This window comes from Scyliorhinus torazame, chromosome 3, assembly GCF_047496885.1.
Source record: "Scyliorhinus torazame isolate Kashiwa2021f chromosome 3, sScyTor2.1, whole genome shotgun sequence".
Lineage (NCBI taxonomy): Eukaryota > Metazoa > Chordata > Chondrichthyes > Carcharhiniformes > Scyliorhinidae > Scyliorhinus > Scyliorhinus torazame.
The window spans coordinates 30,652,091-30,677,276 of NC_092709.1; the positions used below are offsets into that span (position 1 = coordinate 30,652,091).

The 25,186-nt window shown below is 51.4% G+C and overlaps 1 protein-coding gene across 2 annotated transcripts in view; it reads right to left on the reverse strand.

Annotated features, from left to right (window-relative positions):
• LOC140408388 (uncharacterized) overlaps positions 1-25,186 on the reverse strand; it is a 60,075-nt gene that overhangs the window by 20,434 nt on the left and 14,455 nt on the right. The window contains exons 5-6 of one of the 2 annotated variants that reach the window (XM_072495510.1): positions 22,572-22,782; positions 19,843-19,989 (exon numbers count right to left, since the gene is read on the reverse strand). In XM_072495510.1, coding sequence (XP_072351611.1) covers positions 19,843-19,989; positions 22,572-22,782 — 358 coding nt within the window. The remainder of the gene's footprint in view (positions 1-19,842; positions 19,990-22,571; positions 22,783-25,186) is intronic. The other variant, XM_072495511.1, reaches the window with a different exon arrangement.

The window sequence follows — 25,186 nt, forward strand, 5'->3', positions numbered from 1 at the left end:
ATGTCAGGTATGTAGTTAGAAATACCTTTCAAATATCGAATTGCACCCCCTTGACAGAGCTCAGTAATATTGGATTGTTTCAAGATGTATGAATCATGGCTAGTGCCATGCATAATTCTAAATCGTTAGTTAAATACCATCAGCAAATTCACCAAGTCATAGCTCTTCGACCGTTTCTGTAGAACTGCTAAATGTTGTCCGAGTAGTGACCATTCTGCCAAATGGAACATCACAGGTTGGTAGAAGCTCTGTAGCCTTTGGTATCATAGTCCCTGCTCTATGCTAAAGTAAGATGGCATAGCCAAACAACACATCGGGTCCTTTTTTTTCCCCAATTAAGTGGCAATTTAGCAAGGCAAATCCACCTATTGGGTTGTGGGGGTGAAACCCACACAGACACGGGGAGAATGTGCAAACCCAACACGAACAGTGACCTGGAGCCCGGATCGAATCCGGGTCCTCAGCACCGTGATGCAACAGTGCTAACCTGGATGTAGTCTTTAACTTGAATTCCACAGGGAGCGGAGTACTGGCTGAAGATTTTCCTTACAACATGGCATTCAGGAGGTGGCACAGGTCAGTAATCATAATGCTTTCCATGAGGGATAACTACCTGTACATATTGTGTTGCTAATTTGCGTGTTGTCCTTTAATTTGGCTCTGTTTAATTACGTTTGCTCAAGAGTCGGCAGGTATCTTTTGACACCGCCACAAGGTTCAGAACCGAATACTGATCAAAGACTCGATACACCAGTTAGTAAGTTGAAAAGCAATGCTCATTTATTTACACACAGTCAAATCTACTCATGCATAAAACTCTACAAACTAAACTACCACTACTACTAAAGCCTATACTTAGCTTCGGGTGCCCACTCAGTCAGAGGAACAATGGCCGTTGCTCGGTTCTGAGGCTGCTGGGTTGAGCTATTTACAGGATAGCAACTAGGAGCGTCTATCTCGAGCGTGTGTTGACTTGGAACTTACTTGGTCTGGTGTAGCTGCTAGGCGGGTCTCTCCTCGCTGAGAGCCAAGGCCAAAGAAGAAAGATTCTCTCTTTGGTGAGTGCTTATGTACTCAAAAGGGTTTCGCGCAATTTTGGGCGGGCCTTGAACTTGGCATCAATTAATTCGGCCTTTCCCAATCATTCGTATCGATCTTCCTCCAATAGAGGGGTGGTTCCCTGATCGCTGGGCGTGTCCTAGGTGACCGTTGGTCTGCTTTGTTTTAGTCTCCTCTGGCGCCGAGGTGTCTGCCTTCACATTGTGTATCTAAATGTTTCCCTTTTGTCCCCGGAGATGGCTTATTAGTATGTAGATTGCTTAGCAGTTTCTGTCCTGTCTGAGGGCTGAGGTTCTAATCAACAGACAGACCTTGCACCTGCTTGTCTCTTAGTATTGTCAAATTTTTCCTGCCTTCTTTGCAAGTGTCCATTTTGTAATCGGGACGTGGCCATCCCAGATGGCTACACACACGCGAAGCGTGAAGGATCACTCTACTACGTCGTCTTCATCCTCTGACCAAACGGGGCACCCATACTTAGGCTCTACACTGTCCTATCCTATGCAACACAATTTTACCTAAACCATTTAAAATACATTCGTTATCATAAAACTCTACGGAGCGCTATGACATTAATACATGCATTACAGAAAAATAAAAAAAACTGGAACCTCTAACTATTCTCAATAAACTATCCTTATTCTAACAATCCAAAAATAATCTATACATCTTAAACTGTACAAAATAGCAGCACACAAATTTCTCTGGTCTGGCAGTCAGACACAGAGGTTTACATCTCTTTATTCCACAGAATACATAAAGAAAAATGGATACACTTTAATCCGTCCCAATGGGTTCGGGGGTCTGGTGAAATCCGAAAATGGGGGACCGAAACCTGTATACCGGGGTGCGAGAGCAATATGCTCTCTTTCGCCATTTCCTAACTCTAACTGTTTGCACGACACTGCAAAGTATTGCCAGCACTAAGAGTGCTTCGACTACATATGAGAGTGAGTACCAGGTGATAAACTTATCACACCAGGTTGGGGTATTGCTAGCTGTCGCTGGGCTAGTTATCTCGGCGTTCTATGTATTGCAGGGATGAGAATCATTTACGGTTTGTGTAGTCGGGGTCAGGGGGGTAGCGTCCGCGCGCAACTGAAGGGATCCCGCTAAGATCCATGTGGACACGAAGGCTGTCTTCATCTTTGTCGGTCTTCTTCTTTGTCTTCTTCTGGGGTTCCTGAGGTTCCGGAGTTCTGTGAACACAAGCATAATTTCTGTTATTATCTTGCTTAAGATCTCGTATACCTGTCTGTCTGTCCTTTATTGCCAATTTCCCATTATAATTGTTCACCATCTGTGACTCCCTCATTTTTTTTTTAAACCGAATATTTGGACGAGACATCTAAGAAAAATACTGCCGTACTGCGAGCCGTCTCACAGCCTGTGTGATTTACCATCCCAGTGTTTGAGGATATAAATAGCATACGGAAGCAACCTAAGGGTTGCCAAAACCAAACAAAAGAATTTCGAACGTAATGAGCCAAAATGGGGTGCGTATGGGCCGTGGCGGGTAAGAAATGGGTGGAATCCCTGGGTAGGACGGTAATCAATGCCGTATGTGCTCTAACCGAGCGTAGCTGACCAGAGGGGGGTCCTCAGTCAGGGCGGGGACCAATGCCGTTTCTCCACTGCCTGAGCAACCGGCAAGAACGGGTAAGATTGTGGTCATCGTGCTTCCTCTCGAATCAGGAGAGTAGCTATGAGTCGTGTCTGTCGACAAACTAATTCCTCTGAACGGTTGTCTGGCGACAAACTTGAACCTTTAAACTGGTTTCTGATGACAAACTAGTTCCTCTGAACTATTGTCTGGGGATAAACTTGTTCCATTAACAGGCATTGGGCGTCAAAAGAGTGGTGACGAGGGGCCGTGAAAACTTTTGAGTTTACGAACAACACTTAATGTGAACACTATCCAATAAATATTCAACAAACAGGGTGCAGGTTCCATCAGAAAGGACATCATATCTCTCCATCGGTTCCTTTTTTCTCCATCATCTGGACACCTCACTGCTCAATAGCGAACAGGGTCGCAAAGGGATTCGTTTGCTGGGAGTCAGACTCTAAGTCATCATCTTCTGCCGGCTGCCAAACTCTTGACTGTAGTAACCGTGCTAAAGCTGCTTGGGGCGAATTGGGGTCCATCGCATCATTCCAGATGAGCCTGAACGAATTGTCTCGGTGCCAGAATCGTGTGTCGAGGTTGGAGATCCTATGCTTCAGTCCGTAATCGTCGGGCGGTGGGTCTCGGTCAGGGGCTTTGATATAAGTAATCTCAAATAGGTCAGTAGAATCATGCTCGGATTCGCTGGGAGTGGGGCCTGGTGTAGGGGTATAGTCGTAATGTGGTGTGCTGTGGCTATCGTCATCGTGATAGCTATCACTGTCGTTGCTGGTTGAGGGAAGGGAGAGGCGGAGTTGATCCTCTGGGAGTGAAGTTGAAGTCGTGTCTGAGGGTGGGCTGGAGTGGTTCGGGGAGGGTAGGAATCCATCATCTGTGGGTGGGGCGTGCTCTCTGCTGCTGTGAGCAGGGTGTGGTGTGTGTGGCTTTGCTGCGAGCCATAAGCTGGTTTATATGAAACCACGCAGACTTACCATTTGGATAGGTTATTTTGTATACTGAGGGGCTGACTTTGTCAGAAATGGAGTATGGTCCGGAAAATTTTGGGGAAAGGAATGAACTGGGGTTGAAAAGGGAAAGCATAACTTGTTGCCCTACTGTAAACTCAGTGGCGTGTACTGTTTTGTCGAAACAAGCCTTGCTCTGTTTCTTCCTGGTTCCAAGTCTCACTTCTGCTGTGAGTTGGGCTGCTTTTATGTTCTGTATCAGTTGTTGAACCGCATTTTCATGCGTAACAGCTGTAACTGCGGGGCTGGCCAAATCCAATCTTAATAAATACTCAGTGCCTTTCATGAGGCGTCCGGTCATGAGGGTGTGGCGGGTGTATCCTGTGGACGTGGATACCGTGTTTCTTATAAACATTAAAGCAAATGGGAGAACTGAATCCCAGGTGCTGTTATTTTGCTGTACCATCTTCCTGAGGGTGGCTTTTAATGTCCTATTCATTCGTTCTACAATACCACTTGACTGGGGGTGGTATGCGATATGGAACTTTTGTCTAATGCCGAAAACCGTGACGACGTTTTTCATTACACGTCCGGTGAAATGGGAGCCTTGATCGGACTCTATACTCCGGGGAAGCCCCATTTTGTAAAGATGTGGTGTGTTAATATTTTGTCTTGGTCGTATTAGTTCTTGATGGAAAAGCTCCCACCCATTTTGTGAAGGTGTCTATGACCACCAACACACACTTGTCACCATTTCTGCACGGGGGTAGGGGTCCTATGTAATCTATCTGGAGGTTTGTCCAGGGTCCATTAAGTTGAGCTAATTGACTAAGTTGAGCCTTTTTCGCATATCTGTCCGGATTGTTCTGGGCACAGATTAAGCAATTCTTTATGTAGTGCGTTACATCGATTTTTAAATCAGGCCACCAGCAAAGCGATCTGAGGTGGGCTAGGGTGGGTTCAATTCCTTGGTGTCCATGATTGTCATGGAACTGACAAAGGATCTGGTTCCTGTCCTGGCTGGGAACAATATAAATGTCATCCTTTAAAATCACCCCGTCATGTGTGGTTATTGCATTCTTGTATTTATCATACAGGGCTGGGAAGGTACCCTTTAAAACTTCCATGAGTTTCTCGTCCTCTTTCTGGGACTTCGCTAAATCCTGAATTCACTGTGATGTCCCGTCCCTGTAAAAGAAGGGTCCAACAGGCTGCGCGGATTTGGCTGACTGTGCCATCCTTAAGTCGGCCGTCTAACAATAGTTGTGTCGGGGTATGTTCTGTGAGGATGGTGATGGGGTTGAGTCCTGTAATGTCGGCGAAGTATTGTACTGCCCAAAAGACTGCGAGCTGGTGCCTTTCACAGGCAGAAAATACTTGCTCTATGGGGTCTAACACGCGTGAGGCGTATGCTACGGCGTGTAATTGGTCATGGTGTTCCTGGAGGAGCACGGCCGAAAGGGTTCGGTCGGTGCTTGCAACTTTGATTGCGTACAGGGAAAGTAGACCTGGGACCTGTAGTGTGGGGGCTGTGCTGAGTGCTCTTTTCAAAGCATCCACGGCATCCGTATGCTGTGGAAGCCATTCCCAAGGTGCCTGCTTCTTGAAGAAGTTCGGAAAGGGGCGCTGCTTTAGTGGCGAAACCGTCAATATGATTTTGGCAGCAGCCAACCAGTCCTAAAAATGACCGGGGGACTGAGACATTGTGGGGAAGGGGCAATTTGACGATCGAGTCAATTCTCTTGTGCTCGATCTCGCGTTTACCATGAGTGATCACTGTTCCCAAGTAAATCACTTTTTCTTTCAGAATCTGGGCATTCTTGGGGTTGACTTTACAACCAATTTGTTTTAGGAGTGCTAGGAGTTCGGCGAGAAGAGAAATGTGCTCTCCCTTTGTGTCTGTCTGTCGTAACAAGTCATCTACATACTGGACCAGACAATCGGGGCGGGAAACGTTTGCTAATCCATCTGCCAGCTGTCGGTGGAAAATGGAGGGGGTGTTGTGGAAGCCTTGTGGAAGGCACGTCCACGTGTACTGTTGCCCTTGGCATGTAAAGGCGAATTTGTACTGGCACGCTTTAGCCAATGGAATGGCCCAAAAGCCGTTACTAATGTCCAAAACCAAAACATTTTTTGACTGGAGTCCCTGTTTGAGCATGGTCTCGGGACTCGTGGCTACAATGGGGGCTGCTGCTGGGGTTACTTTGTTCAGTTCCCAGTAATCAATGGTCAGTCGCCATGATCCACCCGGTTTCCTGATGGGCCAAATTGGTGCATTGTTTGTGGAGGCTACTGATCTGAGTACACCTTGATCCAACAAACTCCTTATTACTTTGAAGATTTCTCCCTCTGCTTCCTGGGGAAATCCATACTGCTTCTGGGGTTTAGGGTCGGGACCTGTAATGTTCACAAAGCCAGCCAAATTGCCACAGTCATGCTTGTGCTGTGCAAATGCTGCTTTATGTTCCTGCAGGACTGCCCTAACCTGTTTGTCTGCACTAATGGCTCGAGGGTCGAACCAGAAGTCTCCTACTGAGCTAATCCTGTTTATGTACTCTCCTACTGAGAGCGTGGCGGGGGCTTGTGCTGTCTTTGCCATTTTCCAAACACACTTGTTAACTGGGTCAAAAGAAAGGTTATAGGAGCTCATGAAATCGATCCCAAGGATATGTTCTGCTGTCTGGGGCAGATCAACCAAAACTACGGGGTGCTTAGTTGTGATGTTCCCTATTTGTATTGCTACAGGGGTTGTGAAGTGTCCTTGTTGTAAATGGCCTGTAAAACCGCTGAGTGTGATGGTGTCTGTTGTGGGCCACGCGTCTCGCTGAAACATCGTGGAGGAATTGAGTGTGGTGCGGGACCCTCCTGTTTCCCAAAGAAATTCTACGGGTTGTCCCCGAACTTTGCCTGCTACTGCAGACTTGTCCCAAAGGGTGTCGCAGACCCAAGTTGGGGAGCCCGAACACCGTCAGTCGGTGCCGTTCATGTCTGCATTCTCTGAATGGGCGCTCACACTATGGATCGGCTTTGCCCTATTCCTGTTTAGGGTGCCTGTCTGTTGGTTTCTCTGCTGCTTTTGGGGCGCGTTGCACTCTCTTGCAAAGTTTCCTAGCTGTCCACAGTTGTAACATTCCTGAGCTTTGGGCTGAGGTTGACTGTTCCTGCCCTCATTTACCCATGCGGGGTTCTGCTTCGCTTTAACTGGGTTCATCTCTGCCTGCTCTTCATCGGGTGTTATAAATGCGGTTTTGCAATTGGTTGCTCCCAAGCCGGGACAATCTCTTCAAAACCCATTTTTCATTGTGGGCCTCATCTGAGGGGTCATAATTTGCGCAAGCTTTTCGTCCTGCTTCTGTAGTGTGGGAAACTAGAATTCGGGTCCATTTGGCCATATTATCTGAGGACAAATGGGCGCGGGCTAACTCTCCAAAAACTGCTGTGAAGTGTATCCACAAGCGTCCAGCAAACGCTGTGGGGTGCTCGGTCTTCTTTTGCCTACACTTATTTAGGCCTTCTACGGGGTCTCCTCTGTTATAGCCGATCGCATCAAGGATCCCTGTGTGCATCTCTTGGAGTGTGCCTTCTCCTACATTCTGTGGGTCGGGAAGGGCTGCCACGACTGAAGGGTGGAGGCTCAAAACTGTGAGCTTCACTTTCTCCTTTTCGTCCAGGCCGTACATGGTAGCCTGTTGTTTGACTTTAGCGAAAAATTGGTGGGGGTCTGATGTGGGAAGGAACGGTGTAATTTTTCCACACGCGTCCCGTAATTGGGTCACGGTTAACGGGGTTGTATAAAGGAAATCTGCTTCTCCTTCTCCTGCGGCCCTGCGGTGTGTGGTTACAGGATTCATGGGGGTGTGTTTAGCCTGTTCGGTTGGGGGTTGGGGCGCTTTCCTTTTCTGGGGTTTTTCCTGCGTACATGTCCCATGTACGTATCTATGGGCAGTCTCGTTCAAATCCTGCCAATCAGGGCCGTTTTCCTGATCTAATTGGGGTCCGAATGTACTTTGAAATCCATTTTGAACGGAAAGTAGAGATTGCAATTCTGCAATTTGCTTCCGGCACTTTGCGTGGTCTACGGAGCTCTGCCTTTGTTCTGTCGTGGAAGTATGGAGTGCTTGTAGGGCGTCTTTTAAATCATTGCACTGTTTCTGCAATTTCTCCACTTGTTGTTCTGTCTCTTGTCTTACCAAGACCGCAGGTTGCGTGTCCTGGTAGGCCTTAACATATTGCGTCTGAAAACTGTTCAACTGCGCGAGACAAGACTGATGTGCCCACTTGGCATCATCCACCTCTCTGTCCCTTGCTGCTAACTGCTCTTTTAAATCTCGATTCTCCTTCTCTACCTCACTCACGTCTACCTCACTACTTCTGTCTCTCTCCTCTATCTCTCTACAGAGGGTCCAAACAACCTCCTCTGTGCCTCGCAATTGTGCCAAGCAGGACACGATTGCCATCGGCTTGCGAGCTTTCCCTGAGCTCTTCTTGTGGATCTCTGACAGGTTCTCCCACCAAGTATGTCCTATACTCCCGGGACCTGTTTCCTCATTATCGCAGAATTCACTCCAAAGGGGCCATCCTTTCCCTTTGAGATATTTCCTGATCTCATCTTCCCAAACGGGACACTGTCCTACTCTACTGGTTGCTGCGACCTCGAATTCCTGGGGATTCATAAGCTGTTCCATTGCCTTCATTGCCATTTTCTCTATCTAGGTTCTCTACTAAATTTGGAACAGGGGGTGATAAAGTGGTGATGTAAACATGGGTACGGCTTACTCTAATTTCCAGCCTACAAAACCCCCGACAGTTTTTCGCAACAAAATCTCTCAGGTTTACCTTATATCCCTGTTAGTACGCATGCATTAACACACTTCTGAATCTCAGAGGCTTGATCAGTACTGTTCTTACGCTTGTGGTTTTTCTGTTTCCAATTGGATTCCAATTCAAATTTTCGGTTCTCTCGGAGTGGTTAGGCCACTTCTAAATCGAGTCCCGGCGGAGTCGCCAGTAAATGTTGCTAATTTGCGTGTTGTCCTTTAATTTGGCTCTGTTTAATTACATTTGCTCTCGAGTCACCAGGTATCTTTCGACACCGCCACAAGGTTCAGAACCGAATACTGATCAAAGACTCGATACACCAGTTAGTAAGTTGAAAAGCAATGCTCATTTATTTACACAGTCAAATATACTCATGCATAAACTCTACAAACTAAACTAGCACTATTACTAAAGCCTATACTTAGCTTCGGGTGCCCACTCAGTCAGAGGAACAATGGCCGTTGCTCGGTTCTGAGGCTGCTGGGTTGAGCTGTTACAGGATAGCAACTAGGAGCGTCTATCTCGTAGCTTGCGTTGACTTGGAACTTGGTCTGGTGTAGCTGCTCGGCTGGTCTCTCTCTTCGCTGAGAGCCAAAGCCAAAGAAGAAAGATTCTCTCTTTGGTGAGTGCTTATGTACTCAAAAGGGTTTCGCGCGATTTTGGGCGGGCCTTGAACTTGGCCTCAATTAATTCGGCCTTTCCCAATCATTCTTATCGATTTTCCTCCTATAGAGGGGTGGTTCCCTGATCGCTGGGCGTGTCCTAGGTGACCGTTGGTCTGCTTTGTTTTAGTCTCCTCTGGCGCCGAGGTGTCTGCCTTCACATTGTGTATCTAAATGTTTCCCTTTTGTCCCCGGAAATGGCTTATTAGTATGTAGATTGCTTAGCAGTTTCTGTCCTGTCTGAGGGCTGAGGTTCTAATCAACAGACAGACCTTGCACCTGCTTGTTTATTAGTATTGTCCAATTTTCCCTGCATTCTTTGCAAGTGTCCATTTTGTAATCGGGACGTGGCCACCCCAGATGTCTACAATGGCCTCAGAGATAGTTAGCATGGGCGTGCTAATTTTCAATGAAGCATGTTCTCCTGATTTCCTCTGTGGGGAAAAGGATAACACACACCTGCAGGTGGAAGGCTCCTCAGCCAGAGGTAACATGAGGTTAATTTTCAGTTGTGAGCCTCAAGCTGACAGACCAGAAATGAAAGGATGCTCTACCTGGAAAGGGAGTATAGCCCAATTTTCCGGATCTGGATTATTTCCACTGCTCAGCACATTTCCATTAATGTTTCCCTCTCCTGATACGGACCTTCCTTGAGATATGGAAGAGGCCGGAAGCAGCTTGAGCCTTCAGGCTGTGGCTGGAGTGGACCTATCGCAGATTCTGCTACTAACCCCAACCCCAGAGTATTTTGGGTGCCTCTTCACACTTCCATAGCCAATGGGCAGCTGAGCAAGAAAGTGAGGTGTTAGGCCAGGACACAGGATTTATTTAAAAAATATATATTTTTATTCTCCTTTTTCATAATTTCTCCCAAATTTACACCCACCAATAATAAACAATAATCATTAACGAATATAATGTCAATCCCCATATCAATAACAATGATCCCATCCTCCCACCAAATGCCCAAACAGCAGCCTGCATGTTAACATAAACAAATAACAAAGAGGAAACAGGAATCACCCATAGTCACCATTAACACATACAGTCCCCCTCCCCCAACCCTGTTTGATGTAATCCAATTCTCGAAAGTGCATAATGAATAACGCCCATGAATTGTAGAACCCCTCCATCCTTCCCCTCAGTTCAAACTTAACCTTCTCAAGAGTCAAGATTTCCAGCAGGTCCCCCCGCCACGCCAGGGCACAGAGTGGAGAGGTTGTTCTCCATCCCAACAGGATTCGCCTTCGGGCGATCAACGAGACGAAGGCTACAACATCTGCCTCCGCACCCGTTTCCAACCCCGGCTGTTCTGACACCCTGAATATGGCCTCCCGAGGGTCCGGGTCCAGTTTCCCGTGCACCACTTCAGAGATTACCCGAAAAACCTCCTTCCAGTAATCCTCCAGCTTTGGACAGGACCAAAACATATGAACGTGGTTTGCAGGGGCCCCCTCAAAGAGCCGGCTCATTCTCGCCCTAGTGAGGTGTGCTCTATATACCACCTTCAGCTATATCAGCCCCAACCTAGCGCACGAGGTGGAGGCATTCACCCTCCGGAGCACCTCTATTGCTAACTTTTGGTTGGTTCAATTGGCTCTGTCTTATAACCTTTGCTCTCGAGTCGCCAGGTATCTTTATGATACCGCCACAAGGTTCAAGTTTATGTAATGATCAATAACTCAATACACCGATTAGCAAGATTCAAATCAAAGCACATTTATTATACACAGTAAATTGCTACTCAGGCACAAATTCTACTTCTAAGCTACTTCTACAACTAACAGGCCTATACTTAACTTCAGACTGGCCCACTAGGTCAGGGGAACAAATAGCCTTTCGTTCGGGTTCTGAGTCTGCGGGATTCGAAGTTGGTATGGACTGGTAGCTGGGAGCGCCTATCTCGTAGCGAGCGTTGACTTAAGACTTACTGGATCTCAGCGGCAGTTGAACCGGTCACCGTCAAGGTTGGTTCGCGTTGCTGGGTGACCCGGTCAAGAAGAACGATTTGAACATGGGGGCTTAACTTTATAGTCCCCAGGGGTTTCACGTCTTTCGGGGCGGACCCTGTACCTGGTGCTAGGTGATTGGACTTCGTTCCAATCGCTTGGTTCGATTTCTCCAATACTGGAGCGGCTCCCTGATCGAAGGGCGGTCTTGAGGTGTCCGTTAACCTCTTTTGTGTTGGCTCCTGCTGGCGCCGGGGAGTCTGGCTTGGCTTTGTTTATCCCAAATGTTGCGATTGTTCCCGGGGATTGCTTATTAGTATGTAGGTGGCTGCTACATTATTATGCAGATGGCTGCTTGTATCGATGCTGTCTGGACTTTTGCAGAGTTTAATACACAGTAACTTGCACCTGATGGTTTCTGCTTGTGTTGGCTGAATTTCCCTTCAGCCTTTGCTGTTCTCCATTTAAAATCGGGACTTGGCCAACTCAGGTGGCTACACCTCACAACAGGACCCCTCCTCCATACCCTCTCCCAACTCTTCCTCCCACTTTGCCATGATCCCTTCCAGCGGTGCCTTCTCCTCTTCCAAAATAGCCCCGTAAACCACCGATACTACCCCATTCGCCAGTAAGAATCGCCAGCCTTATTAACATGTTTTTAACAGCCCTGCACATTCTCCAGGAAATTCCACAGCAGCACATGGCGGAAGTTTCCGATTCCACGGCCCAAAGTCAATGTACCTTCTGCTGGTCAGTCAAATTAACCAACCCGCCTGCTACAATTCCTGTGGCGGATGGGACTGGAAAGTTCAGGCCTTACAGTGGGGCGGAGACCAGACAAAATGGATCTCCATTCTCCCTCTTGCTGGACTGCACCTGGGAACTAAACATTCTGGACACACATTGAAGAGCAAAAACACCAGCGTTAATTTGAAGAAAGATCAAGTATACTGGGCACCATCAAAACACTTATTACATCCAAAAAGATACAATATGATCCTGTGTTGGGAGCTACAAACAGTCCCTTAGTTAAATTATTGAGCAGTGGGTAATAAAGTAATTCCAGATGTGGGGCGAAATTCTCCGTTATCGGCGGAAAGTCCGCTGATCGGCGCAAAAAACGGCGCAAATCCGACTTGCGTCACGTCGGAAAAATGGGTCGAATGTCTCCGGCCCGAAATGGGCTAGCAGCGACGTAATGGGATCCGCGCTTGCGCAGTGGTTCACGCCGTGCAGCGTCATACGCGCCGCATGGCGTGACGGCTCATAAGGCCGCGCTGCTCCCCCCCACCTGACCGGAACACCCGACTGGATGGCTGGCCGCCGCTCAGCCCCGAGGTTCGAGTCACGGGTTGTGGAGGCGTTCCTGGACGCGGTGGAGCAGAGGAGGGACGCCCTGTATCCCGGGCACGGCCGCAGAGTTGCCCCACGCCACAGCCGGCGTCTGTGGAGGGAAGTGGCAGAGGCCGTCACCGCTGCGGCCCTGACACCACGGACAGGCACCCAGTGCCACAAGAAGGTGAACGACCTCGTCAGAGCAGGCAGGGTGAGCCTCCCCATATCCCCTCCTCCCCCATATCCCCCCTTCCCCATATCCCCCCTCCCCCATATCCCCCCCCATATCCCCCTTCCCCCATATCCCCCCTTCCCCCATATCCCCCCTCCCCCATATCCCCCCTCTCCCATATCCCCCCTCCCCTATATCCCCCCTCCCCCATATCCCCCCTTCCCCCATATCCCCCCTTCCCCCATATCCCCCCTCCCCATATCTCCCCTCCCCCATATCCCCAATATCCCCCCTCCCCATATCCCCCTCCCCCATATCCGCCCTCCCCATATCCCCCCTCCCCATATCACCCCCTCCCCCATATGCCCCCTCCCCCATATGCCCCCTCCCCCATATCCCCCCTCCGCCATATCCCCCCCTCCCCCAAGTGAATCCAGCCCTAATCTTAACCTCTGCAATGCACGCGCAACCGATGGCGTGCATTTATATACCTGCCTAACAGTGTTGCCTTTTACCCCTGCCACCCCCGCCCCCCCCCTCACAGGATAAGCGCGCACGCAACAATAGGGAGCATGTGAGGACTGGAGGAGGCCCCGCTGATGAGAGGCCACTGACCGAACACGAGGAAAGGGCCCTGGAACTGGCTGGCGGACCTGACGACCGGGAGGTTGCTGATGCAGAGGTCGGGGGGCGTAGTAGCAAGTGAGCCACCGACAGCCTGTCCCCATATCCCCCCTCCCCTATATCCCCTCCCCCATATCACCTGATCACTGCCTGATGTCTAACCATGCATGCTTCATTGTGTATAGCAGGACCAAACGTCCAGGCACCCATCCCCGCAGATGCAGACCGCCCGCAGGATGCCCCTCGGAGGCCACGGGAGACGGAGAGACACGAACCCTCCAGCATGCGACGCCCGCAGGATGCCCCTCGGAAGCCACGGGAGACGGAGAGACCCGGACCCTCCAGCATGCGACGCCCGCAGGATGCCCCTCGCACACCACGGGAGACGGAGAGACCCGCACCCTCCAGCATGCGACGCCCGCAGGATGCCCCTCGCACACTACGGGAGACGGAGAGACACGGACCCTCCAGCATGCGACGCCCGCAGGATGCCCCTCGCACACCACGGGTGACGGAGAGACCTGGAGCAACAGGGAGACGACACCCCCGTCACGTGCGGGAGCGACCACCCAGCGACGAGGGGGGCAGCCACACGCCCCCGTCACATCCGAGCCAGGACACCACTACCCAGGACACCACTACCCAGGACACCACTACCCAGGACACCACTACCCGGGACACCACTACCCGGGACAGCACTGCCCAGGACACCCCTACCCGGGACAGCACTACCCAGGAAGACGAAATACCGGACAGCGACTCAGAGTGGATGGGTGGAGACGAACCCCCACCCCAAAGTGCCATGGACTCAGAGTGTGACGAAGAGCACGACACAACGCCACTGCTGTCACCAACACCCTCCACCATCGCAGAAACACTCACCTCGGTTGGACACTTTAGTGATGAGGCGTCTGGTACACTCGCTGGTGCGCACAACACAGCCGTCCCGGTACAGCAGGTGGAGGTAGGAGCAGCAGAGGGGCCGGGCGGTCGGAGGGCAGCCCAGCCCAAGCGAACATCTGCCGCCCAGATGGATCCCAGGTTCCTGGAGTTACCACACCCACACATAGATCCGATGCAACCACCGACCCGGAGACGAGCGAAGAGGGTGACGGGCGGCTTGCGGCGGCTGCAGTCGCAGGTGGAGGAGTCCACCCGCGTCCAGGAGCTGGGAGTGGTGCCGGTCATGTGTGCCACCCAGGCTGACACCGCACGGGTGGCGTCCGCGGTGGAGGCAATGGGTGCGACGGTGTCAGACATGGGGAACGGTTTGCGAGGCCTGGGGCTTTCCGTGCAGGCGGCGTCTGTGGCCCAGGACATGGCTGCCCTCTCACAGGAGGCCATGAGCCTGTGCCAGCGCCAGATGGCAGAGGCGCTCAACGCCATAGCCCAGTCTCTGCAGGCCATGGCCCAGTCTCAGCAGGCCATGGCCCAGTCTCTGCAGGCCATCGCTGAGGGCATCGCGCCAGTGGCCATGTGCGAGCCGGCGTCGCACTGTCACAGACAGGGTTTGCCAACCCCCTGGGCTCCATGGGCTGCAAACCTGCAGACCCCTGTCGATACCAGCACGGGCCTCCAGGACTGGCAACGCTAGATGTCGGGGGGGCATCGGTTGGCCAGTCCGTTCGCATCCCCCACCCATGTAGAGACCTGGGGGCCATCGGGCACCCCGAGGGAGGAGGAGGTGGTGTGGTCCGTCCCGGCTCCCCCTGTAGGAGAGGTCCCGGTACACCGCGACACCTCGGACTCCCCCCCCTTCCGTCCCAGGTGCATCGGGTGGGCAACGGGCAGGACAGGCTGGCAGCTCGCCATCCCAGTCGCCCGGGCCGCAGCCTGGCCCATCTAGGCCAGGACGCCCCAGGAAACGGCCGCCAAAGGGATCCAGTGTCAGAAGCCAGGAATCACAGGAGTCCACCTCCAGTTCTGCTGTACCGTCTGGGGAACCACGTAGACGTAGTCAAAGGGCCCGTAAGGCCAAACAATTAGACACTGAGTAAGTTGGCACGGGTGCAGGGCACAGATGGGTTTTAGGGGCTAGGGCACGTGCATGAACTCCTTTGGTTATTAAAGTCAATGTTACACCTACAGAAGCTGCCTTTGTGCTCTGTCCAAAGCGTGCAGGGGTGTCATGTACATCGAGCGCAAGTGTGTGTGTGAGGGGTGGTCTTACCTCAGCCCCAGGTGAGTCTGCCCCGTTCCCCCTGGGCCGCCATCAACATCCCCCGGGCAGAGGACGGGATCGTGCGCGGCAGTGTCACAGCCACATGCAGGGATGGTCCGGGTGGATGGTGGTACTGTGGCCATGGGTCAGACATAGTCCAACGATGTAGAGCCAGGAGCTCACCGCAGGGCGGGTTGTCATCATCCTCCATGGCCTGCAATAGACACGCGTCCACCCGCAACTGTGTGAGCCCGGCCCGTTGTGCCGCAGGTGGATCGGCAATGGGGGTGGTGGTGTGCATGCGGGTGGGGTGGGTGGGGTTGGGGAAGGGGGTGAGGGTGCTGGGTGGGTGGGGGGTGTGGGTGGTCGGCTGTTGCCATGGTGTGCGGTCTGTGGCCATACTACCCGATTCCCACGCCCATCTAGTCAGTGAACCGGGCGGCTATCAGTCTGTCCCGTGCCCGCTGGGCCAGCCGGTAACGGTGGACAGCCACCCGCCTGTGTCTACCCCGTCTGCCCTGACCATTACACCCATCCCCCTCATCTGGGGAGGACTGCGCCTCTTCCTGCTGCTCCTCCACTCCGCCCTCCTCTGCCTGCGGCACATCGCCCCTCTGCTGGGCTATGTTGTGCAGGACGCAGCACACCACAATGATGCGGCCGACCCTATCTGACCGATACTGGAGGGCGCCCCCAGAGAGGTCCAGGCATCTTCAGCACGCCAAAGTACCTCTCTATCACTCCCCTTGTCGCTACATGGGCATCATTGTAGCGGTTCTCCGCCTCATTGCGTGGCCTCCGTATAGGCGTCATCAGCCACGATCGCAATGGGTAGCCCCTGTCGCCCTGGACCATGGGGAACCCGGCCACGGCAGAGAAGCCCACGGCCCGGGCATCTTGGCTGGCCCGGTCCACGGGGAAGCGGATGTAGCGGTGCGCCATGGCATATAGGGCATCTGTCACTGCCCGGATGCACCGATGCACTGATGTCTGCGATATGCCGGACAGGTCCCCACTCGGTGCCTGGAATGACCCCGTTGCATAAAAGTTCAGGGCCACCGTAACCTTGACGGACACGGGGAGAGGGTGTCCCCCGCCAGTGCCACGCGGTGACAGGTGTGCCAGCAGGTGGCAGATGTGTGCCACGGTTTCCCGCCTCATCTGGAGTCTCCTCCTGCATTCCCGGTCCGTGAGGTCCTGGTATGACTGCCGGGGCCGGTACACACGGGGCGCCCTCGGGCGCCTCCGGTGCCGTGGGGCCGCGATGTCCTCCTCCCCTTCCTCGTCCTGTCGGTCAGGTGTCCCTTTAGCCTGGGCGGCTGCCGCCTGTCCCTCTGCGGCAGCCTGCGCCGCCTCTCTGGCACGCTCCTCCTCCTCCTCCTCATCCAGGGCAACATAGACATGAGCGGCTGCCGCCACGGCGGCCAACATCGCTGGATGATCGGAAAACATGATGGCCTGGTGGGGGGGAGGGGAACGACGACATGTCATCATTGCTCATATCCCCTCCTCCCCCCAGCCAGGTGGCATGGACCGCATGGGTCCAACTGTTGGAGGCTGGCACCTGGCCAGATGGACCAACTCACTTGCCCTCGCATCCCCCTCCCCGGCACGGACCCCCTCCCGGCACTCCCCCGGAGCCCAGCCTACTCTAACCACCACCCCCCTCCCCGCCGCACACACACACACACAACCCGAGACACACCTCTCCTCACGCATTCAGACTGCGGCCACGCCATCGCCTGCCCAGAGCCAACCCCCCAGGCCGTCACTGACCTCCACGCTGGAGCACAGGGTCACGCCGATGAAAAGGAGGTTTAATTTACGTCGACGTGAACGGTCATCACGTCGACGGGACTTCAGCCCATCCGGAAGGGAGAATATCGGCAGGCCGAAAATCGGCTGCCTTGCGCAGACCCGTGACATTCTCCGACGGCAGCGGCGACATTAACACCCCGCCGACTTTTCTCCCTTCGGAGACTTCGGCAACCGGCGGGGGCGGGATTCACGGCGGCCAACGGCCATTCTCCGACCCTCTGGGGAGTCGGAGAATGACGCCCGTGAATTCTAACAATTCTGTTTTCACGAAACAGAGCTCCATTGAGCTGCCACAAATACCAACCGTCTCTCCTATTACCATTTCCTTGGCTTCCCATCACCTTTAATGCAAACCTCCCTTGTTATTAACAATGGAAAATACACCCCATAGTCAAAAATGAAGGTACAGGAAATTTTTCATTTCCACAACAATAGTATCCAAATTAACACTTCAAAACAAACTTGGAATGTCGGGTAAATGGGAATACGTGGAAGTTGACAGATAAACATCTGGAACAGGTATAAAAGAAATCCATTTTTTCAATTCTCCTGAAGGTATTGATAATTCTGTGTTACTGTTCCAGATGTGTCAGGCATGCTTTGGGCCTTTGATCCAGGCAATGATACTGTGTGTATTGTGAGCACAAGTTTTGGCAGGCCATTCAACCATGTGAGCCATCAAAGCTGATTTCCAGCTTCACTGGACATTTGCACACTAATACTTCCAGTGAGGTATTCTTTTCAAAATCAGCAGTGGGAGGGTTGATGGAGATCCTTTCCTTCACTTGGGCCCAAGAGCCGAATGTAACTATTATTGCCCATTGTCCATTCTCCTGATTGCCCACTGTTCCTTCAGTTAAAGAATCATGGAAACCATAAACAGTGTCGACACTGGGAGCGGGATTCTCTCAGCCCGGGGCCAGGCTGGAGAATTGCCGGGACGGGCGCGAATCACGCCACGCCACCCCGACGGCAATTCTCCGGTGGGCGGAGAATCGGCGCCATTGGCGCCGGCGCGGTCAGCGCGGCGCCGGTCGGGGGCCGCTCTTTGCGACCCCCCCCCGATTCTCCACCCGGTACGCAAAAAAGGCCAAGTCCCGTCGGCGCCGTTCGCACCTGCTCTTACCCAGCAGGACCTCGGAGTGGATTCATCCACGGGCGGCCTCGTGGGGGGAGAGGGGTATCCGCTGTGGCCTGGCCCGCGATCAGGGCCCACCGATCGGCGGACCGGCCTTTCGGGCTGGGGCCTCTTTTGTTCCGCGCCACGTAGCCCAAGCCATGTTGCGTCGGGGCCAGCGCGGAGAAGGGAGCCACTGCACATGCGCCAGTCCCACTGCGCATGCGCAGACCTTGGGGCCCATCTGACGCCGGGGATCGGCAGCTGGAGCGGCGTGGGTCGCTCGTGGCCCCCTGTAGGGGTCAGAATCGCTGCTCCTGATGCCATATTATGACGGCGTCAACACTTAACCCCAGGATCAGAGACTCCCGCCCTGGTTTCCTGGAAGTACCCTCAATGGTCAAGAGTAAGTTCGCAGATGACACCAAAATTAGTGGTGTGGCAAATAGTGAGGAGCAAGGCCTTAGATTACAGGACAATGTAGATGGGCTGCTTAGATGGGCAGAAGAGAGGCAAATGGAATTTAACCATGAAAAGTGTGAGGTAATGCATTTTGGGAGGACTAACAAGACAAGGGAATATACAATGAATGGTCGGACCCGAGGAAGTACAGAGGATCAAAGGAACCTTGGTGTGCATGTCCACAGATCTCTGAAGACAGCAGGACTGGTCGATAAGGTGGCTAAGTAGGCTTATGGAATCTTTGCTTTTATTAAGCAAGGCATTGAACATAAGAGCAGGGATGTTAAGCTGGAGCCGTATAAAACCTGGTTCGGCCCCAGCTGGAGTACTGTGTACAGTTCTGGTCCCGGACTATAGAAACAAAGTGATTGCACTGGAGAGGGTACTGGGAGATTCACCAGGATAGGAGGCTTGATAATTTCAGCTATCAAGAGAGACTGGACAGGCTGGGGTTGTTTCCGTGGAGTAGTGAAGGCTGAGGAGGGACCTGATTGAGGTGTATAAAATTATGAGGGACATAGGTAGGGTGGATAGGAAGGTAAGTTTCCCCTTGGTGGGATGGTCAATAACCAAGGGGCATAGATTTACGGTAATGGGCAGGTTTCGAGGTGATGTGAGGAAAAACATTTTCACCCAGAGAGAGGTGGGAATCTGGAACTCGCTGCCTGAAAGGGCGATAGAGGGGGGAACCCTCACAACTTAAAAAAAATATTTAGGTGAGCACTTGAAATACAAGGCTATGGACCAAGTGTTGGAAACTAGGATTAGAATAGTTAGCTGGTTGATGGTCGGCATGGACACGATGAGGAGTAGGGCCTCTTTCTGTGCTGTAGATAAAAAGATATTTGTTAAATTCATCCACCTGGCATTTTCCATTATCCGTCCTCTCCAGGGCCCCGGGAAATTAACGGTCAACATAACCATAGCCATAAAGAAGAACGGTAATCCAAGGCAGCTGACAAACTCAGCAAATCTCAAAGTCGGATTTGTGTACATCACATGGGTAAATAAAATACTTTAAGGTAATGCGCAAGGGGCCAATGCGCCAGCTCAAAAAGATTACTTTTAGAAAAGCCACGTTTAATAATCTGTACCTTTGCATTTGCTCTGGATAATTTTGCTTTTCCACCAAATTGGGTAAGATGGGAAACACCTTTGCACTGATTTTTCTTCTCTGGTGTAAAATGTCAATCTGGCCTCTGATGTTTGCCTTTATTTCAAAGTCTTGTCTTCTGCCAGCACTGCGAATAGAGTATGTAATTGCTTTACGAGGGAAATTTTCAATACATTAAGTTGAACAAAATGAGACCGGAGGGCTTTTGAGCACTCTGGGGGTGGAATTGATCTATAACAAGAGTGCAAAACGGGCAGTAGTGAACTGACAGCCCAATGGCAGGCATGAAACCTGCTGTCTAAGAATGACTGCACCCCAGTTTCATACCCTAAAAGCAATTATTTTTATTTGCGATAATTCTCTAAATAGGAATCAACCTACTACACTATCAATGCAGGATTGATACCTTTATGAAATGAAATGAAAATCGCTTATTGTCACAAGTAGGCTTCAAATGAAATTACTGTGAAAAGCCCCTAGTCGCCACATTCCAACACCTGTTTGGGGAGACTGGTACGGGAATTGAACCGTGCTGCTGGCCTGCCTTAGTCTCCTTTAAAAACCAGCTATTTAGCCTGGTGCTAAACCAGCCCTTAAATCAAACATTCAAACGTCAGAACAGAAGCAATTTGTGCAAAAGCCTTCGCATGCAAGTTTCCCACGGAATCTTCTACAGGGACAAGTACTGTCATTCTGCGACCAAGTTGAAAGTAACACAAAAGTTTTAATATGTAGCAAGACATGAGGAGATATTTGGAAAAAACTGCCTTCGACTTTAACATTATATCTGATATCACGCTTCACCGAGAAGACTGGATTTCAAAGGGGAAGATGTCTCTTGATGTGATGCATGAGGCATCAGAACCCTATGATGCAACTCTCGATGGGCCAGTTGGCCTTATCCTGTCTGACATTTTGGCATTCTGGTATCTTCATAATAGAAAACAACCAATTAAAAAGGTCCACGGAGACAGGACACACTTGGAATTGAAGCGTTACACACCTACCCCTCCCTCCATAGATGTGCTTTCCTCTCCTGACCATGCGGGAGGATCAGGGTCAGCTAGAATATATCTTGGACAGGCAATCGAGACAAATGTGGGTGCATCTGATGGGGAGGGAGGGATGTGTAGGGACAGTTTTGGGCGTCAGATCAGTTGCTTATGGCTGGGACAAGCGGTCACCCACCATAAATTAAAGCTCTCCAGCCGACTGTCCTCTTTAAGGGAGCGACTGTGAAAACTGCCAGGCACCATCTCCATAGTATTCCAGGCGATAGCCCCAGCCTGAATATATTTATAGATCTCCGTGACACCCCAGAAATGATCTGGTGGCTCATGGTTGTGAAAGCACAGGTCAATGGCTTTTTCTTTCTTCTCAGATGCTGATTGGTCTGCTGAGGTTTTACAGCATTTTCTAATTTTATTTCAATCGCCCTGCTTTGATGTTCAATGCCTTGGTTAATAAAAGCTGAATTTTATCACCCCGGTGAGGTCCTGACAGCGTCAACTAGGGGCAACCCCACCGCCGGATTCGCAGGATGCCCGTCACATTTTACAGGCAACTCATTGGTTGCTGTCAGGATAGCCGCCCACACCCGTGATCTGCCAGCTAATCGGGGGGGCCGGCAGCTCAGCAGTCTAAGCAGTGCCACCGCAAGTGATGGTCATCGATGGGACTGCACCTTGAAGAATAGGATGACGAAGAGGAGTAAATGAGGGTTTGTGGGGCCGGTCAGGCAAACCCCGGCAAGGGGTTGGGGATGGAGGGGTGGGGGGAAGGTTGTTGAGGAAGATGGAGCTCTTTCTGTTGGAGTAGTGTTATGGGAGAGGTGTTTTCAGAACCCCAAAATGTATCATGGAGTTCAACCAACCCCCCCCTTTAATGGATTGATGCTTTGAAGCACACGGCTTGTTCCCCAGGTGTGGTATTACAATTATGGACACGTGGTTTTTAAAACAAAACAATGTTTATTCCATGAACTCAAATTAACCTTTTAAATACACATTGGATCTCTTAACACCCCTTACTTCAAAGATAACCCTGAAAATAATACAACACTACCCAATCCTGCAAACTGTTCCTATACACATCCAAAGGCCCTTCTCAAAATGCTTTCTCAGGACTGGCTTTCTCCTTTCAAGCAGCTCTCAGCAAAACACACAGACACTCCCAGCTTTGTCCTCAAACTGAAACTAAAAACTTCAAAATGGCTGAGCTAAAGCCCAGCTCCACCCACACTCTGACATCACTGCATTTCTTAAAGGTACATTGCTGAAACATCCATTTCTTAAAGGCACTCTCACATGACAGTAGCCACTGTCACTGCGGGGCTCGTCTGTAGGCCAAAGAATGCCAGTGTCACTGAAGTGGCTCAAACGGCCTCTGGGCAGGAGGGTGACCCTCCACCTAACCCGCGGCTCATAAAATGGCTTTGTAACAGGAAGGCAATAGGCACTGCCCTCTTCGCCTTCAATTGTCACTTTTTAGGACCCCAGCCCATCCTCAATTTGTGAGATAGCACCACGTGAGAGTTTGTTATGTAATTATAAGCCGTAGCGGTGCCACATCTCAAAGAGTGTTCCTTTAAAAAGTGGTCTACATTTGACAAGTTAGAAAAATTACTTTTTGATTTGCCTCTTCTTGTCATCTCCCTTTGAGGAATCAGGTCAAGCAATTTTCTGGGTGAAATAATAAACCATTCCATACCTTTGTAAAAAATGATTGTTATTTATGTTGCTGCAAAGCACAGGTTTATGTAGAGACTTGTAACAAAATGTGCGTCCCTGAACCGACATTAGAGGTTCCATTGCTCTTTGTAATTTTTTTTCACTCTGGTTTTCAGAGAAATTCGCCAGTGAATCTTGTCTCTTCATAGTTTTATGGGGCTGCTTTACTCTTTTAATGGGATGAATCGGATCTGTGGAATAAATGGAAGAAACAAACACAAACAAATAAGAAGAATGTTTTACATTTTCCCAAGATCTTGCATATCTGCAATTAAGGCAATAAATACGGAGCTGGCTCTTTGCAGCTATGAAACATAAATGAAAAATGATACAACTTTTCTCCCTTGTAGTATTGTCTGCAGAGGTTTTGCCAAGGTGCTTAACAGCCAACATGTAGAGGGTGGTGTCGGCAAAATGCTTTAAATTCTCAAACCAAACACTTGCAGCAGCTTTAACAAACCACTATATTTCCTCCCAGAAGGAATAAAAACAGTTCGGATCTGTATTCCTTTTTTTCTTCCAATTAAGGACCAATTTAGCGTGACCAATCCACCTACCATGCACATCTTTGGTTTGTGGGGGTGAGATCCATGCAGACACGGGGAGAATGTGCAAACTCCATACGGACAGTGACCCAGGGGCCGGGATTGAACTTGGCTCATCGGCGCCATGAGGCAGCAGTGCTAACCACTGTGCCGCCCCCGGACCTGTACTCTTATTTTGTAGTTTTTATTGTTGTTCCTTCTGCCAATACAGAAGTTGGCCACCATTACCAGCCTGCGTGTGCACATTGGTTCACGCATGTGCAGAATCCAATGACATCACCCCTGCTGGGCTGGTGGGACAATATCATAGATCATAGAATTTACAGTGCAGAAGGAGGCCATTCGGCCCATCGAGTCTGCACCGGCTCATGGAAAGAGCACCTTACCCAAGGTCCACACCTCCACCCTATCCCCATAACCCAGTAACCCCACCCAACACTAAGGGCAATTTTGGACACTATGGGCAATTTAGTATGGCCAATCCACCTAACCTGCACATCTTTGGACTGCGGGAGGAAACCGGAGCACCCGGAGGAAACCCACGCACACACGGGGAGGATGTGCAGACTCCGCACAGACAGTGACTCAAGCCAGAAATCGAGCCTGGGACCCTGGAGCTGTGAAGCAATTGTGCTAACCACAATGCTACCGTGCTGCCCACCAGCAGGGATCCAGAGCAGACGTCAACTTCGGAGAATTTAATCCCCCACACGGACACCAAACCTAATCCCTTTGCCTGGGAAAATTTCCCCCAGACATCTGGGTTGTGTGCTGGCCAGGGATAGCCTGGGAAAGGCCGCAGCCAAGGAGCAGTGAGATTCATTGAAAAATATTTTTTTAGAGTACCTGATTCTTTCTTTTCCAGTTAAGGGGCAATTTAGCGTGACCAATTCACCTATCCTGCACATCTTTTGGGTTGTAGGGGTGAGACCCACAGAGACACGGGGAGAATGTGCACACTCCACACGGACAGTGACCCAGGGCCGGGATCGAACCTGGGACATTGACGCCGTGAGACAGCAGCGCTAACCACTGCGCCACCGTGCCGCCTGAACAGTGAGACTGATGTTGCGGCTGGAGGGAACAATAAATGTGCTGTGTTAGGGTTACATATAATTGTACTATTATAGATCGGCATTCCCATAATAGTTAATGGGCGGGATTCTCTGATCCTGACGCGTTTCCTGACGGCGCAACATAGCCTCAGGATCAGCAATTCCGCCCCCTATAGGGGGCCAGCACGGCACTGGAGCGACCCACACCGCTCCAGCTGCCGATCCCGGAGTCAGATGGGCGTCGCGGGTCTGCGCATGTCCAGTGCGACCGGCGCGATTTCCGTGCATGCGCAGTGTCTCCCTTCTCTGCGCCGGCCCCGATGCAACGTGGTGTAGGGCTACAGGAGCCGCGCGGAACAAAGGAGGCCCCAGCCCGAGAGGCCAGCCCACCGATCGGTGGGCCGGGCCACAGCGAAGGCCTCCCCCCCAGGGTCGGAACCCCCCCTTCCCCCCCATAGCCCACCCCCGGACCCTTCCACGCTGAGGTCCCGCCGGGTAGGACCGGGTTAGAACGGCACCGGCAGGACTTGGGCATTTTGGTACGGCCGCTCAGCCCATTCCTGGGCGGAAAATCGCCGGGGGGGGGGGCGCCCGTAGACCGGCCGCCAGCCGGCGCCGTGCCGGCGCCAATGGCACCAATTCTCCGCTCTGCGCCGGGGCGGCGTGGCCCGATTCTCGCCGGTCGCGGCAATTCTCCGTCCCGGCCCCGGGGTGAGAGAATCCCGCCCAATATTACTTTAAATGCCCAATGTATTATTTCCCTTTCTTGATCATCATAGAATTCCTACAGTGCAGATGGAGGTCATTCAGCCCACTGGGTCTGCACCAACCCTCTGAAAGAGCACTCTGTCTACTCCGCCGCCCTATCCCCATACCCCACGCATTGATCATGACCAATCCACCCACCCTGCACATCTTTGGAAACTAAGGGGCAATTTTAACATGACCAATCCACCTAACCTGCACATCTTTGGACCATGTGAGGAAACCAGAGC